Here is a 14,410-nt window from a genome sequence, read left to right as displayed (position 1 = left end):
CAGCATTTCACTTCTAGGAATCCATTATAGAAGAGTTTCTCAGACTCACAAACTTAGAGAACAAACTTATGGTTATCATGGGGGAAGAGTGGGGGGAAGGGATAGTTAGGGAGTTTGGGATTGATATGTATATACTGCTATATTTAAAATGGATAACCAAGAAGGACCTACTGCATAGCACGAGGAACTCTGCTCAATGTTATGTGGCAGCCTGGATGGGAGGGGAGTTTGGGGGAGAATGGATACAAGTATAGGTATGGCTGAGTCACTTTGCTGTGCACCTGAAACTATCACAACACTGTTAATGGCTATACTCCAATATAAAGTAAAACGTTTTTTTAAAAAAAATATGTTTCTGTTTGCCCTAAGCAAGCAATGTGTCCAATACTGCATGTCATCCACATTGTTTTCCTCCCAAAACAATGCATAAATCAGGACACTTTTTTTTTTTTTTTTTTTTTGCGGTACGCGGGCCTGTCACTGCCGTGGCCTCTCCCGCCGCGGAGCACAGGCTCCGGACGCGCAGGCCCAGTGGCCATGGCCCACGGGCCCAGCCAACCCGCGGCACGTGGGATCCTCCCGGACCGGGGCACGAACCCGCGTCCCCTGCATCGGCAGGCGGACTCTCAACCACTGTGCCACCAGGGAAGCCCCAGGCCACATTTTTTTTAAAGACTTTTTTTTAGAGCAGTTTCAGATGCACAGAAAAATTGATAGGAAGGTTACAGAGGTTTCCCATATATCCCTAGTCCCCCCCATCACACAGCCTCCCTTATTATCAACATCCCCCACTAGAGTGGTGCATTTGTTATAACTGATGAACCTATACTGATGCATCATAATCACCCAAGTCTATAGTTTCATTATGGTTCACTCTTGGTGTGTACATTCTATGAGTTTAGACAACAGTATAAACACGTGTATCCATCATTATGATATCATACAGAGTATTTCCACTGCCCTAAAAATCCTGTGTTCCACCTATTCATTCCTCCCACCACCAACCCCTGGCAACCACTGACCTTTTTACTGTCTTCATAGATTTGCCTTTTCCAGAATGTCACATAGCTGGAATCACATAGTACATAGCCATTTCCGAATTGCTTTTTTTTACTTAGTAATATGCATTTAAGGTTGCTACATGTCTTTTCATGGCTTAATAGCCCATTTCTTTTTAGCACTGAATAATATTCCATTGTAGGATGCACCACAGTTTATCCTTTCACCTACTGAAGGACATCTTGGTTGCTTCCAAGTTTTGGCAACTATGAATAAAGCTGCTGTCAACATCTGTGTGCAGGCTTTTGTGTGGACATAAGTTTTCAACTTATTTGGGTAAATACCAAGGAGCATGACTGCTGAATTTTTCTAGGAAACCACCAAACTACCTTCCAAAGTGGCTGTACCATTTTGTACTCCCACAAGCAATGAATGAGAATTCCTGTTGCTTCACATTCTCACCCGCATTTGGTATTATCAGTGTTTTGGTTTTTGCAATTCAAATAGGTCTGTAGTGGCTTCTCATTCTTGATTAAATTTCCAAAGCTCTTTTCTGATTGTGGGTAGGTATTTTGGGGTGGAGATGAGGGGAACTCCTATCTCTAATGTTAGAATCTTTGCAAATGTTTGGTAATCTTGGGCTACCTGCATATGTTAAGAACACTGACCCAAAGCTCTGAATGTGTGGGTGGAGATAGTCAACTTTGTGCTTGTACTGGGTTGAGCTAGTCTGGATTCTGAAGATGGGGGTTCCCTTTTCTACTAGACACCCAGGGCCAAGTGGAAGAGAACATGGGTTCAATTTGGGGGTAAATGCCTAATACTTTGAACAAATGATGGAGACATCAGGAAGGTTGGGGTCATATGCCCTGCTTCTCTTGAGTACAGTTTCCCAACGAATCTCACCATTCCCAGGATCTATAATTTCTAAACCTGGAACACCCTCAGAGTTACCCTGTCTCATACGTGTTTTGTTGTCGTCTGCCAGACAGAGCCTATGTACCTTCAGTTTTCAAGGAATTTCTCAACATTTCTTGTCTTCTAATAGTACTAATTATTTTGTAGTGCAGTGTTACATTTTTAAAAACAAACATAGTTTTTGTTATTTTTAGGAATTTGGGTGGCCCATGTGCTCAGTCCATCATCTTGATTTGATCTACCCAGGTCATGTTAAGATTTTGGAAAGACAAAAATGTATCTTCTCTCTGTCAAATAATTTAGACCCATGAGGTAAGTAAGAATTTTAAAAAATAGATATTATAATTACCTAGTCTACGACAGGCATTTTGTATGTGCTATTCATTCTATCTGCACAAAAATTTGAAAGATAGGTATTACCATCCCAGCTGTACAAAGAAAAAACTTTAGTCACAAACAGCAGTAAGTCACCCAAGGTCCTCTATAAGCAGCACTGTGGGCCAGGAACCTTGATCTGTCTCTGACCTGCTTATTTGCAGATGAAGAAACTGAGGCTGAGGTAGATAATTAATTTGCCAGTTACCTTAATCAGAAGCCTCATAGCTCCCTTGAATATTTTCTTCTTATTGCTTAAGGTTGGAAGTTACATAATTTAAATGACATTAATATGTAACAGCTTTCTGTTTTGTTAACAATATTGTGTGTGAGACTGGTGTGGCAGGCAGAGAGCCGATGAGAGAGTTAAATAACATTAACCCAATTAAAGGCATTCCAGGAAGGCATAGTCCTCTAACTTGGAACGTTAAGATTTTTAATGTAATTAGTCTATGAAAATCACGCATTTCTTAATCAAGCTCCCCTTTTGTGCTTCCAACTCCGCCTTCTCAGCCTACAGACTAATGCTTTTCCCCCCCTCTGCTGCTTTCCACTTTTCCCATGATTTAGAACAAATATTTGCCTTGGTAACTATTTTCCCTGGTTACTCTCTTGGCTGATTTTCTGCACAAAGAACCGAAAGGCATGTATCCCCAAGGGAAGCAGTTATTTTAGATTTTGCAAAGAAGTCAGTTAACAATTTTCAACAATCCCTTCTTTGTTTTAAAGAAAGCTCTGGTTTTGTTTCATTTTCATCTGGAGACTTAAATGACACCAAGCAAAGCCTACTTAGTTTAGATTTCCAGGTAAAATGTTTTAAATTTTAAGTTTCTACTAAAGCATGTGGAATGGTTTTAATATTTGGCTGTTTTATGTTGCAAATATGTTTAACCCTTGAGGAAATAAGCTCTTACTAATAGATTTTAAAAGTTTAAAGTGTACATTATTTTGTTTACTTGTTTTTTTCAGGATGACTACTTCCGAAGTATTTAAAACTTTATGAAATTAGGATTCAATATATTTTTATATGTTTAAATAGAATTACATGCTCAATAGAAGTATAAGTTGGTTTGAAAATTTCATTCTTTTCTATTTTTAAGTCCTAAAAGAGCATAAAGGATTAATTAAAAATGTTTTTCATTATAAGCCTATAGAGTGAAGTTAAAAGGGATAATAGGCATCTCATGGCTTTGTGTAGAAGTTTAAAATTTAATTTAAACCCTTTTAAAGCTTACTTAAGACAGATGACGAAGAATTTTAATGGAAAAAAATAGTAAGTTAACCAAGATTTACAGATGATATTTAATGTTGGGATAAACACAATAAATGCTAAAATGAAAGAAAATTTTACTTGATCAAAATAATACCTACAGTGATTAGACCTATTGTGTCATAAAAGTTTACCTCTAGAAACATATTCACTCAATTATAAAGTTGTTTTTGGAATAAATATTAAATAAATGTGAAATTCTATAAATCACTGAAAATAACAAAGGCCGAGGCATCAATGATAAAATTAGTATTGAGAGGCCATTTCATAAACATTATTTAAACATTTCAATTAGACTGTTTAGATTCTGATTTTCTTAAAATTAAGATAGCTCTGTAAATTTATTTTTGTACATATCTATTTAGATTTCTGGATAAGTAAAAGTGAGCCAGTTTGGGAGGGGGGTGGAAGACAAAGAGGGATGGGGATAATGGGAGAAGGGTGAGCTTGGGCAATGCTCTGCTAAGTAAGAGGCTCAGGGACAACACGATGCCTGAGACACTCATGGAAGTTTATCTCCAGAGCCCTTAGATCCAGGGCCTGACTCCTCATAACTCTCACCTACCACAGGATGGAGAGTCACATATATGACTGTCAAAGCAAGAAAATCTCCATGTACAGATTTTATGTAGAGCACATTTTATGTAGAGCACATTTTATGTATGCTCTCTGTCAGAGCTCACTTCCCCCGCCACTCAGCAAATTCTACTTCTACCCTGTCTCACAGTGCAACTTTTCATATTGCTTTCCCCTGCTGCTGTTGCTATTTCTTCCCAACATATTACCTTGCTCTCTGAATGGGCTTTGACAAGTTTAGCCACCAATCAGCTAGGGGATTTGCTCCTCCCTTATATTTTGCATGTTAGTTTTTCTAAAACTAATATAGATTATGAAAAGTTGTTCTAATATAGTTTCATTTCAGTGACCTACAGTAAAGGGTTTGAAATTACTGCAGTAATTAAAGTACCTATATACTGAAAAAGAGATTGCATGCTGAGGTTAGTTGACATGAAAATAACTTAGAGGCTGCTATTTGTTGAGCCAAGGGAAAATGGTGACAAGTCAGCATATGATCCAAGTACATCCTGACTACAGGAGGATAATTCTGGCAGATGAAGTTATAAAAAGAACTGAGATTCAAGAGGGCAAACTAAGCAGATATCACTCTTTTCCTCTTACCAAATACCTAGACATAAGAGAAGATATATTACAAACAAATACACACATGGATATATAGCTGCAGTAGGAAATAAGAAGGGGAGCTTCTGGTGAGACAGAAACTGTGAGGAATGCTTCAAATACAGAGAGAAGATGGGAATGAATTTAAAGAGAAAAACCATAGCCTTGAATAGGTATGGGAGAGAACTGTGTAAAAAGAGCTTGTGTGGAAAAGAAAGAAGTCATTAGAGTAAAAGATCCTAAGAAGGATACAATAAGGAAAAAAACAAAACCCGTACATTATAGTAGAACTTCTGAATATTAAAAATGAGTTCAAAATCTGAAAAAAAAACTTCTACAGAGAGAGGAAAAAAGACTTATTACAAAGAGATGAGAATCAGATTCAATTTAAACTTTTCATCAGTAACAGATATAAGAAACAAATGGAACAATACCTATGAAGTATTGAAGGAAAATTATTCTAAAATCATAATTCTATTTCCAACTAAACAAAATGATATTTTCTGACATATATGAATTCAAAACTTTTACAACCCAAAACATTCTCTAAAAGAAAAATGATATATTTCAGGGCAATAAAACTAATCTGAGGGAACTCATGCTTCTTATAATGGCAGACTATGCAATTCAGACCATTCAGCCTACTGAGAATAATTAGAAAAAAATAGGAAAAAATAACAGGGCCAATATTTGGGATAGGACTGGAATCCTAAGAGGTCTGGAACAGCTTTTCTTCTGGAGGCATCTGTGGAACCAAAAGAGGTGACTGAGAAGCTTAGTATAGCTTTAAAACAGCCTCTCAAGACAGAAACAAAACTCAAGGAATGGGGCCAATCAAGCAGCAGGGGTGGCAGGCAAAAGTGATGCAGATGAAATCACCAGGTTTTGGTTTGGGACTTAAAGTATAATTATTAATTAGTTATAGTGAAACTCAGCTTCAAATCATTCAATTTATGATTGTTAGTGCCCTTAACCTCATGTCTGAATGTAAATCCTTTTAGGATAAATAATAAATATATCATTGTAGGCTTCAAAGTATATTCACAATTTTTCATATACAATGGTTGGCAATCAAATGCCATCAGGCATAGGAAGAAACAGAAGAAAATGGTTAAAAACCTAGAAAGAAATAACAGACAATAGAAATAGACATATAGAATGTCCTGAAATGGAGTTTTCAGACTCAGACTTAAATAAATGTGATTAATAAGTTCAAAACGTGAAAAACAAGATTGAAAATTTCAGTAGAGAAACAGAAACAATAAGAACCCACTGAAAAGCTGAAAAACTAAAAAAACACAATAATAGAAAAATAGAAGTCAATGGATGGATTTAATAGCAGATAAACCATAGCTGAACAGATAATTAGTGAATGGAAGGGAGGTTAGTGGAATAACCAGAATCAATCACAGGGTGAGAGAAGGATAAAAAATACAAGAGAGGGAAAGTGACATTAAAGACATAATGAGAAGGCTATCATACGTGTCACTGTAGTTTTGAAAAGAAAGAGGAGTGAGAAGTAGGAGAGTATTATTTGAAGACGTAAGGGCTAAGAAATTTCCAAATTTGATAAATATCAGTCCACAGATTCAAGAAGTGCTATGAATCCTATATAGGATAAAACCAAGTAAATCATATCTATGTACAACAGAGTAAAACAGCTGAAAACCAAAGCCAAAGAGAATATCTTAAAAGCAACAAAAAAAGTTACTTTTAAAGGAGAAATAATTAGATTGACAGATGACTACTCAACACAAAATATGGAAACAAGAAGATACTGGAATGAAATCTTCCAAATGCTGAAAGAAAACACTTGTCAATCTAGAATTCCATATTTAGCAAATACATCCTTTCAGAATGAACATAAGATATAAACATTTTCATATGACCAACAAACAAAAGAACTGGTCATCAGCAGTCCTGCACTAAGGCAATTACTAAAAGGTATTTTTTAGGAAGAAAATAATCCTGATAGAAGACTGGAGATACAGAAAGAAATAAGAAGAAAGAAAAAGGATAAATGTTTAGGAAGATCTAAATCAGTGGTTCTTAATTGGAGGCAGGCTGAATCCTTCCACCCCCAAGACACATCTGGTAATATATGAAGACATTTTTGGTTGTTATAACTGAGAGGAGGTATCTACTGGGTAGGAGCCAGGGATGCTACTAAATATACAAAGGCCAGCCCCCCACCACAACAAAGGAATTATCCAACCCAAATGTTAATAGTGCTAAGGTTGAGAGAGCCTGATCTAAATGAACTTTCAGCATAAAATAATAATAATCTTTTGAGGGTTTAACAAATATAAAGAATTAAAATATACGACAAAAGTAGTATATGTTCTAGGATGAGGTAAGTAAAGTTAAAGTCCAGAAAGAGGTAAAGGTACTAATTTATATTAGACTTGATAAGTTAAGGATGTATGCGGTAATCTCTACAAAGAACTTTATAGTGAAAAGTATACAATTACTAATGGAATAATAAAAACTAAGCAATCAATTAAAAAGAAAGCAAGCAAGAATGGAAAAAAAAAACACACAAAGAACAGGCAGGACAAATAGAATGCAAATATTCAGAAAATATATTTAAATTCAAACATATCAAGTGTTACAGTAAATAAAAATAGACTTTCTATTCCAATTAGAAGATAAAAATTGTCATATTGAACTAAAAATGATACGCTAATAGAAAATATATTGAAAATATGAAAAGCTGAAAGTAAAATGATGCAAAAAATATATTAAGTAGACATTAATAAAAAGAAAGCAGCTACATTAATTAGACAAAGTAGATCTTATGACAAAACACACTACTAGAGATACAGAAAGTACCTAATGATAAAAGCACCAGAAATATATAACAATTCTAAATGTGTATATACCTATACCATGGCCTCAAAATATATTAATAAATATGACCAAAGTGACTTATATTAAATTTCATCCAAAAATAAACCCAAGAGACAATATAGTTAAAAACAACAGAAAATCTATTATTACATTATTTATAAATTAAAAATTACAATTAAGAACATAAAAGTGCTCACTTTGGCAGCACATATACTAAAATTGGAACAATACAGAGAAGATTAGCATGGCCCCTGAACAAGGATGACATGCAAATTTGTGAAGCATTCCATATTTTTACATAGAGAACAGACTTGTGGTTGCCAAGGGGGAGGAGGGGAGGAGGGGAGGGAGAGGGATGGGCTGGGAGTTTGGGCTTGGTAGATGCAAACTATTATATTTAGAATGGATAAACAACAAGGCCCTAATGTATAGCACAGGGAACTATACTCAATATCTTGTGATAAACCATAATGGAAAAGAATATAAAAAAAGAATGTATATATGTTTATAATTGAGTCACACTGCTGTACAGCAGAGATGGGCACAACATTGTAAATCAACTATTCTTCAGTTTAAAAAAAAAAGAAAAAAGAACATAAAAATATTTCCAGAAGATATATGCACAAGAGTGTTTTGTTTTGTTTCATTTTTTGGCCACACCACGCAGCTTGTGGGATCCTAGTTCACTGACTACAGATTGAACTCGTGCCCTTGGCAGTGAATGCTCAGAGTCCTAACAACTGGACCAAAAGGGAATTTCCACAGGAGTGTTTACAACAGAGGAAAAGTGGAAAAAATTAAATATCCATCACCAAATTGTTTGTTACATAACTTATGGAATGAAAATAGAGTGCACAGACCAGATAGATTTACATACATTGACATATATGTCCATATGACCACAATTTATTACTGAATGGAAAGAAAACAGATTGCAGTATATCGAACAATTCCATTTATGTTTAAATATATATGTTCATATATGTTTAGAAGGTATCATGAAAGATACCCTTAAACTAGGGGATGGGAAACTATGGCCCATAGGCCAAATTCTGTTTTTCAAAGTGCCATCAGAATACAGTTGTGGCCATCCATTTACTTGTCTATGGTTATTTTTGGCTACAATAACAAAGTTGAATAGTTTTAACAGAGACTGTTGTCCTGCAAAGCTAAAAATATTTACTCTCTGGACCCTGAAGAAAAAGTAGGTCTACCGTTGTACTAAACTATGAATTATCGTTAAGGCAACTTGTTTTTTATGCCTGTGTATCATTTTGAGTTTTTAAAAATTATGTACTAGTTTTAGAAACGTAAACACATCTTAAAAAGCATTGATAAAAAAAGATTAAGAACTCAGGAGAAAGAAAACTGTGTGAACATGGCTTATCTGTAAATCTCTTATGGGCCATGATATGAACAACAAATTGTAGCTCAATCTAAGGAAGACTTTTCTGACAGAGCTGTCTGAACATGGAAGATAAAGAACTTCCCATTACTGGAAAAGCAGATGACTTCAAAGATTCATTCAAAACCTGAGTTCTATACAGTGAAGCACCATTATAAATGATATAGATTGCTAGGAAGCAAGAGCATCACCTGGCCACAATGAAAACACAAACTGAAAGTAGGATCATAAATCAATGAACATGCAACTCTGACTAAATAAGCATATAAGCATACCACAGAGATGTTGTGTGTTTGGTTACAGACAACCACAATAAAGCTAATACTGCAACACAGGGAATCACACAATTTTTTTTGGTTTCCCAGTGCATATAAAAGTTATGTTTACAGTATACTGTATTCTATTTAATGTGCAATAGCATTATGTCTAAAAAGATAATCAATGTTCCTGTCTTAATTAAAAAATACTTTATTGCTAAAAAAATGCTAGCCATCATCTGAGCCTTCAGAGCATAATAATCTTTTTGCAACAGTAACATCAAAGATCACTGATCACAGATCACCATAACAAATATAGTAATTTGGTAATAATGAAAAAGTTTAAAATATTGTGAGAATTACCAAAATGTGACAGCATGAAGTGAGCAAATGTTGTTGGAAAAAAGGTGCCAATAAACTTGCTTGATGCAGGGTTGCCTCAAACCTTCAATTTGTTAAAAAATGCAGTATCTGTGAAGCATGCTAAAGTGCAATAAAACGAAGTATGTCTGTACTGTCTCCACAGTTTTGTCTTTTCCAGAATGCCATGTAGTTGCAGTCACACTGTACTAGCCTTTTCAGATTGGCTTCTTCCACTTAGTAATAAGCATTTAAGATTCTTTCATGTCTTTTCATGGTTTGAGAGCTTTTCTTTTTAGTGCTGAATAATACTCCACTGTTTGGATGTAACACAGTTTATTTATCCATTCACCTACTTAAGGATGTCTTGGTTGTTCCCAAGCTTTGGCAGTTATGAATATAGCTGCTGTAAACATCCATGCGCAGGTTTTGGTGTGGATATAAGTTTTCAGCTCATGTGGGTAAATATTAAGAAGCATGACTGCTGGATTGCAGGGTAAGAGTATGTTTAGTTTTGTAAGAAATTGCCAAACTGTCTTACAGAGTGGCTGTATGGTTTTGTATTCCCACCAGCAATAAATGAGAGTTCCTGTTGCTACACACCCTTACCTCACAATTTGTCAGTGTTTTTGATTTTGGCCATTCTAACAGGGTACAGTGCTATCTTGTTGTTTTAGCTTGTGATCTACTATTTTAAAAATCCAGATTTGGGAGAAGAAAGTAGAAATTCTGGATGATAACTGTGGATTTGTCTAGTTCTTGCAGCTATACCAGTTTTTTTCTTCATGTAATTTGAATCTGTACTGTTCAGTGTATAAAGGCTTAGAATTGTTACATCTTCATGAATAGATCCTTTTATCATTACATAATGGCTCTCTTTATTCTTCTTCATCTTATATTAATATAGCCATCCACTTTTTTTATTGAGTTAAATATGTCTTTTCTTAAAACTTTATTTTATTTATTTATTTTTTTGGCTGCATTGGGTCTTCATTGCTGCGCGTGGGCTTTCTCTAGTTGAGTCGAGCGGGGGCTACTCTTCATTGCAGTGTACAGGCTTCTCACTGCGGTGGCTTCTCTTTTGTGGAGCACGGGCTCTAGGCATGTGGGTTTCAGTAGTTGTGGCACATGGGCTCAGTAGTTGTGGCTCGCAGGCTCTAGAGTGCAGGCTTAGTTGTGGCGCACCGGCTTAGTTGCTCCACGGTATGTGGGCTCTTCCCGGACCAGGGCTTGAACCTGTGTCCCCTGCATTGGCAGGCAGATTCTTGAGCACTGTGCCACCAGGGAAGCCCCCACTTTTCTTTTGATTAGTGTTACCAAAGTATATATTTTTCCATCCTTTTAATTTTAATCCATTTGTATCTTTATTTAGCATGAGTTTCTTATAGGCAGCATAGAGTTGGGATTTTATTTTATTTTGTTTTATTTTATTTTATTTTGTTGTGGTGGGTCTTAGTTGAGGCTGCAGTCTCCTTAGTTGTGGCATGTGAACTCTTAGTTGTGGTATGCATGTGGGATCTAGTTCCCTGGCCAGGGATTGAACCCAGGCCCCCTGCATTGGGAGCATGGAGTCTTAACCACTGGACCACCAGGGAAGTCCCTAGAGTTGGGTCTTAATTTTTAAAAATTCAATGTGGACAGTCTCTGTGGCAATTAATAAATTCACATTTAATATGATTTACATGTAATATGTTTTGGATTATTTCTATTACTCCACGTTATCACCTTTATTGGTTTATTAGCTATAACTCTTGTTTTTTTGGTGATTACCTTAGGGCTTATAGTATGCATCTTTAACTTATTACAATTATCTTCAGTTGATATTCCACTTTGCTTATAGTATTAGAACATAACAGTATATTTACACTTCCTCTTTCCTCCTTTCTGCTTCTGTTGTCATACATTTTACTTTCACTTAAGGTAGAAACCCCAAAATACAGTATTATTATATTAATCAACACAACTGTTAAACAGATGACTGTATTAAACTAGCATCTTTTAAAGAGATTTAAAAATAAAAAAGAGCATTTATCTACATATATGCCATTTCCTGTGATATTCATTCCTTTGTGTAGATCCATAATTCTATCTGATATAATTTTCCTTCTACTTTAGCATTTCTTACAGTGCAATTCTGCTGGTGATTAATTCCTTCAGCTTCTCTATGTCTGAAAAAGTCTTTATGTTGCCTGTGTTTCTGAAAGACATTATCACTGAGTATATAAGTTGATTTTTTTCAGTACCTGAAAGTCATTGTTCCACTGTCTTCTGGCTTGTACTGTTTTGAATGAGAAGTCTTTTATTCTATTCTTAACTTTGTGTCTTTTTCTCTGGTCACTTTTAAGATGTTCCCCTTATTACTGGTTTTAAAGCAATTTGATTATGATGAATATTTGACATAATTTTCTTCATATTTCTTATTTTGGGGGTTTATTGATCTTGGATATGTGGGTTTATAGTTTTCATCAAATTTGGAAAATGACCAGTCTTTATTTCTTCAAATATTTTTGTGCCTCCCTAGTCCTTCAGGGACTGGAACTGGACATAAATTGATCTTCTTGAAGTTGTCCCATAGTTTGAAGATGCTCTGTTCATGTTTTTTACTGGTCATGTGTGTGTGTGTGTTTCATTTTGGATAATTTCTGTGACTATGTTTACAAGTTTACTAATTTTTTCCTGCAGTGTCTAATGTGCTATTCATCCCTTGCAGTATAGTTTTTCCTCTCTCACATTGTAGTTTACATCTTTAAAAGTTCAATTTGGATTTCTTTAAATATCTTTCCTCTACGTTCTTGAACACGCAGATTATGGTTTTAATAACTTTTAATGACCTACTTAATAATTATGTCAGCTGTGCTATGGATGGGTTTCAATAGATTGATTTTCCTCATCATGGGTCAACAATTCCTGTTTCTTTGTGTGCCTGGTAAATTTTTGCTGGATTTCCCAGTACTTGTTGGGTGCTCTGGGACATAGTTAAGTTGTTGCACACCGTTTGATCCTTTCTGGAGGCTTGCTATTCAGTGCTGTAAATGGGATCAGATCAGCCGTTAGTCTAGGGTAAATTGTTTTCTCTGATGTGCCGATGCCCTTCTGAGCACTCTGTCTGATGCCCTTTGCAGTACAGGTTCTCCACTATGACTGGTGGACACACAGAGTCTGCCCAGCCTTTTCTAGCCTAAAGGATGTTTTCTTTTTTTGTCCTTCATGGTAGTTCTTTCTCAAGTGTTGAGTAGTTTTCTCATACAAATGTGGTAATCATACTCGGTTGAAGGCTTGATATCTTTGGAAGTCTTTTTCAGGGTAGCTCTCACCTCCCTGTGCTCTGCTCTGCAAACTCTTGCCTCTCTGGCATCCCCAGGACCCCAGGTTTTTCGGTTTCTTTTTTCAACTCAGGGAGATTGTTGGGCTCTGCCTGGGTCCTCACCCTGGTCTTCAGCCTCGGAAGGAACTCCCTCCAGGCAGTGAGCAGGAGCTCAACTTGGATTTTCCCCCTCTCAGGGATTTCTGTTCTGTGCTAATCCATGTTCAAGGTTTGAAAAAGTATTCATTTCTCAAATATGTTTTTCAGCTTCACCATGTGCAGAGCCCTGTACTCCTCTTGAGACCAGCTGATTAAAAGTTACTCTTTGTCCCTCTTACCTCTTTATAACTGATAGTAGTTTGCTGTTTGCTGTTATTTTTATTTGGTGCAATTATGCTCTTTCCCCCCAACAAAGAAAATTAGAACAGTAGAGAAAAAAATAATAAAATATAAGAGCTGGGAAAATGAATTGTGGATGATGTTAGTCACAGAATGACTTGGCAGAGAGGTGGAGAGAAACCTCCTGAGTAACCTCTGAAAACCTACAACACAGTGGTCCAGAGAGGGGTCGGCACACTATGGCCTGGGGGGTAAGTCTGACCCACTGCCTGTTTTGGAATTTGTGTACACAATTGTACACATATAATGTACACAAACTGTGCACATATCACGTACACAAACTGTGTACATATCACATACATAAACTGTGTACATATTGTCTACCTTCATGTTACAAGGGTCGAGTGGAGTAGTTATGACAAAGACTGCATGGCCTGTAAAACCTAAAATGTTTACTATATGGTTCTTTATAGAAAAAGTTTGCTCATGTCTGGTCTAGCAATAAAGTACTAAAAATTATTTGATTCTGACAGAAAAATTCTAAATTCTGACTTGGCAGTAATACTATAGCATAGAGCCCATATATTATATGTGTTATATCTCACAGGCTTGCTGCTGAGGGATATAGGCAATTATAGGCCAATTTTCAGAGGTAAAAATTTAGTCACTAACTCTGAAATTCTGTTTCATTCTCATCCTAGGAATCAAATAGTGAAAAAGCAAGCATGAAGTTTTCAAGCTTGTATTGTTTTCTTCTGCTTCTCGTTATTCAAACTGACTTTGGACAAAATGAAGAAACTTCTAGGAAGGAAAGAAGGAAGATGTATTATAGAAGACAGAGAAAAAGTTCCTCGCCCATCCACAGATCCAGTAGACAGCTTGGAATTCAGCAAATGAGGATAGTTACACCAGCAGCAACACTTCCCATGGTTAACTTGGATTATAGTACGGAGGAAAAGTTTGAATCCTTTTTAAGATTTCCCGGAGTAGAAGCAAGCTATAATGTGTTACCAGGTAAGAAAACAGTAGGAGAGAGGAAGAGAGAGAAACTCCAAAAAGAAAATTTTTTAAAAATTCAAGTTATTATATTATCTTTTGGTTTAATCTACAAAGATAAATTTTGAAATAATTTAAAAAACCATTCACAGAATATA

General features: G+C 35.9%; 2 protein-coding genes across 4 annotated transcripts in view; one reads left to right on the top strand and one right to left on the bottom strand.

Annotated features, from left to right (window-relative positions):
* Nucleotides 1-14,410, bottom strand: part of CENPP (centromere protein P) — a 225,726-nt gene that overhangs the window by 44,688 nt on the left and 166,628 nt on the right. The window lies entirely within an intron of this gene.
* The window catches only part of ECM2 (extracellular matrix protein 2), a 39,364-nt gene continuing 27,627 nt past the window's right edge, over nucleotides 2,674-14,410 (top strand). For 2 of the 3 annotated variants that reach the window (XM_079927558.1, XM_079927557.1), the window contains exons 1-2: nucleotides 2,674-3,098; nucleotides 13,958-14,270. In XM_079927558.1, the coding sequence (XP_079783684.1) occupies nucleotides 13,982-14,270 (289 nt within the window). In that variant the 5' untranslated portion in view covers nucleotides 2,674-3,098; nucleotides 13,958-13,981. The remainder of the gene's footprint in view (nucleotides 3,099-13,957; nucleotides 14,271-14,410) is intronic. The other variant, XM_079927559.1, reaches the window with a different exon arrangement.

The sequence above is a fragment of the Stenella coeruleoalba genome, assembly GCF_951394435.1.
Source record: "Stenella coeruleoalba genome assembly, chromosome: 7".
Taxonomy (NCBI): domain Eukaryota; kingdom Metazoa; phylum Chordata; class Mammalia; order Artiodactyla; family Delphinidae; genus Stenella; species Stenella coeruleoalba.
Note: the sequence above shows the minus strand (reverse complement) of the source record. Positions and strands in the feature narration are given on the sequence as shown.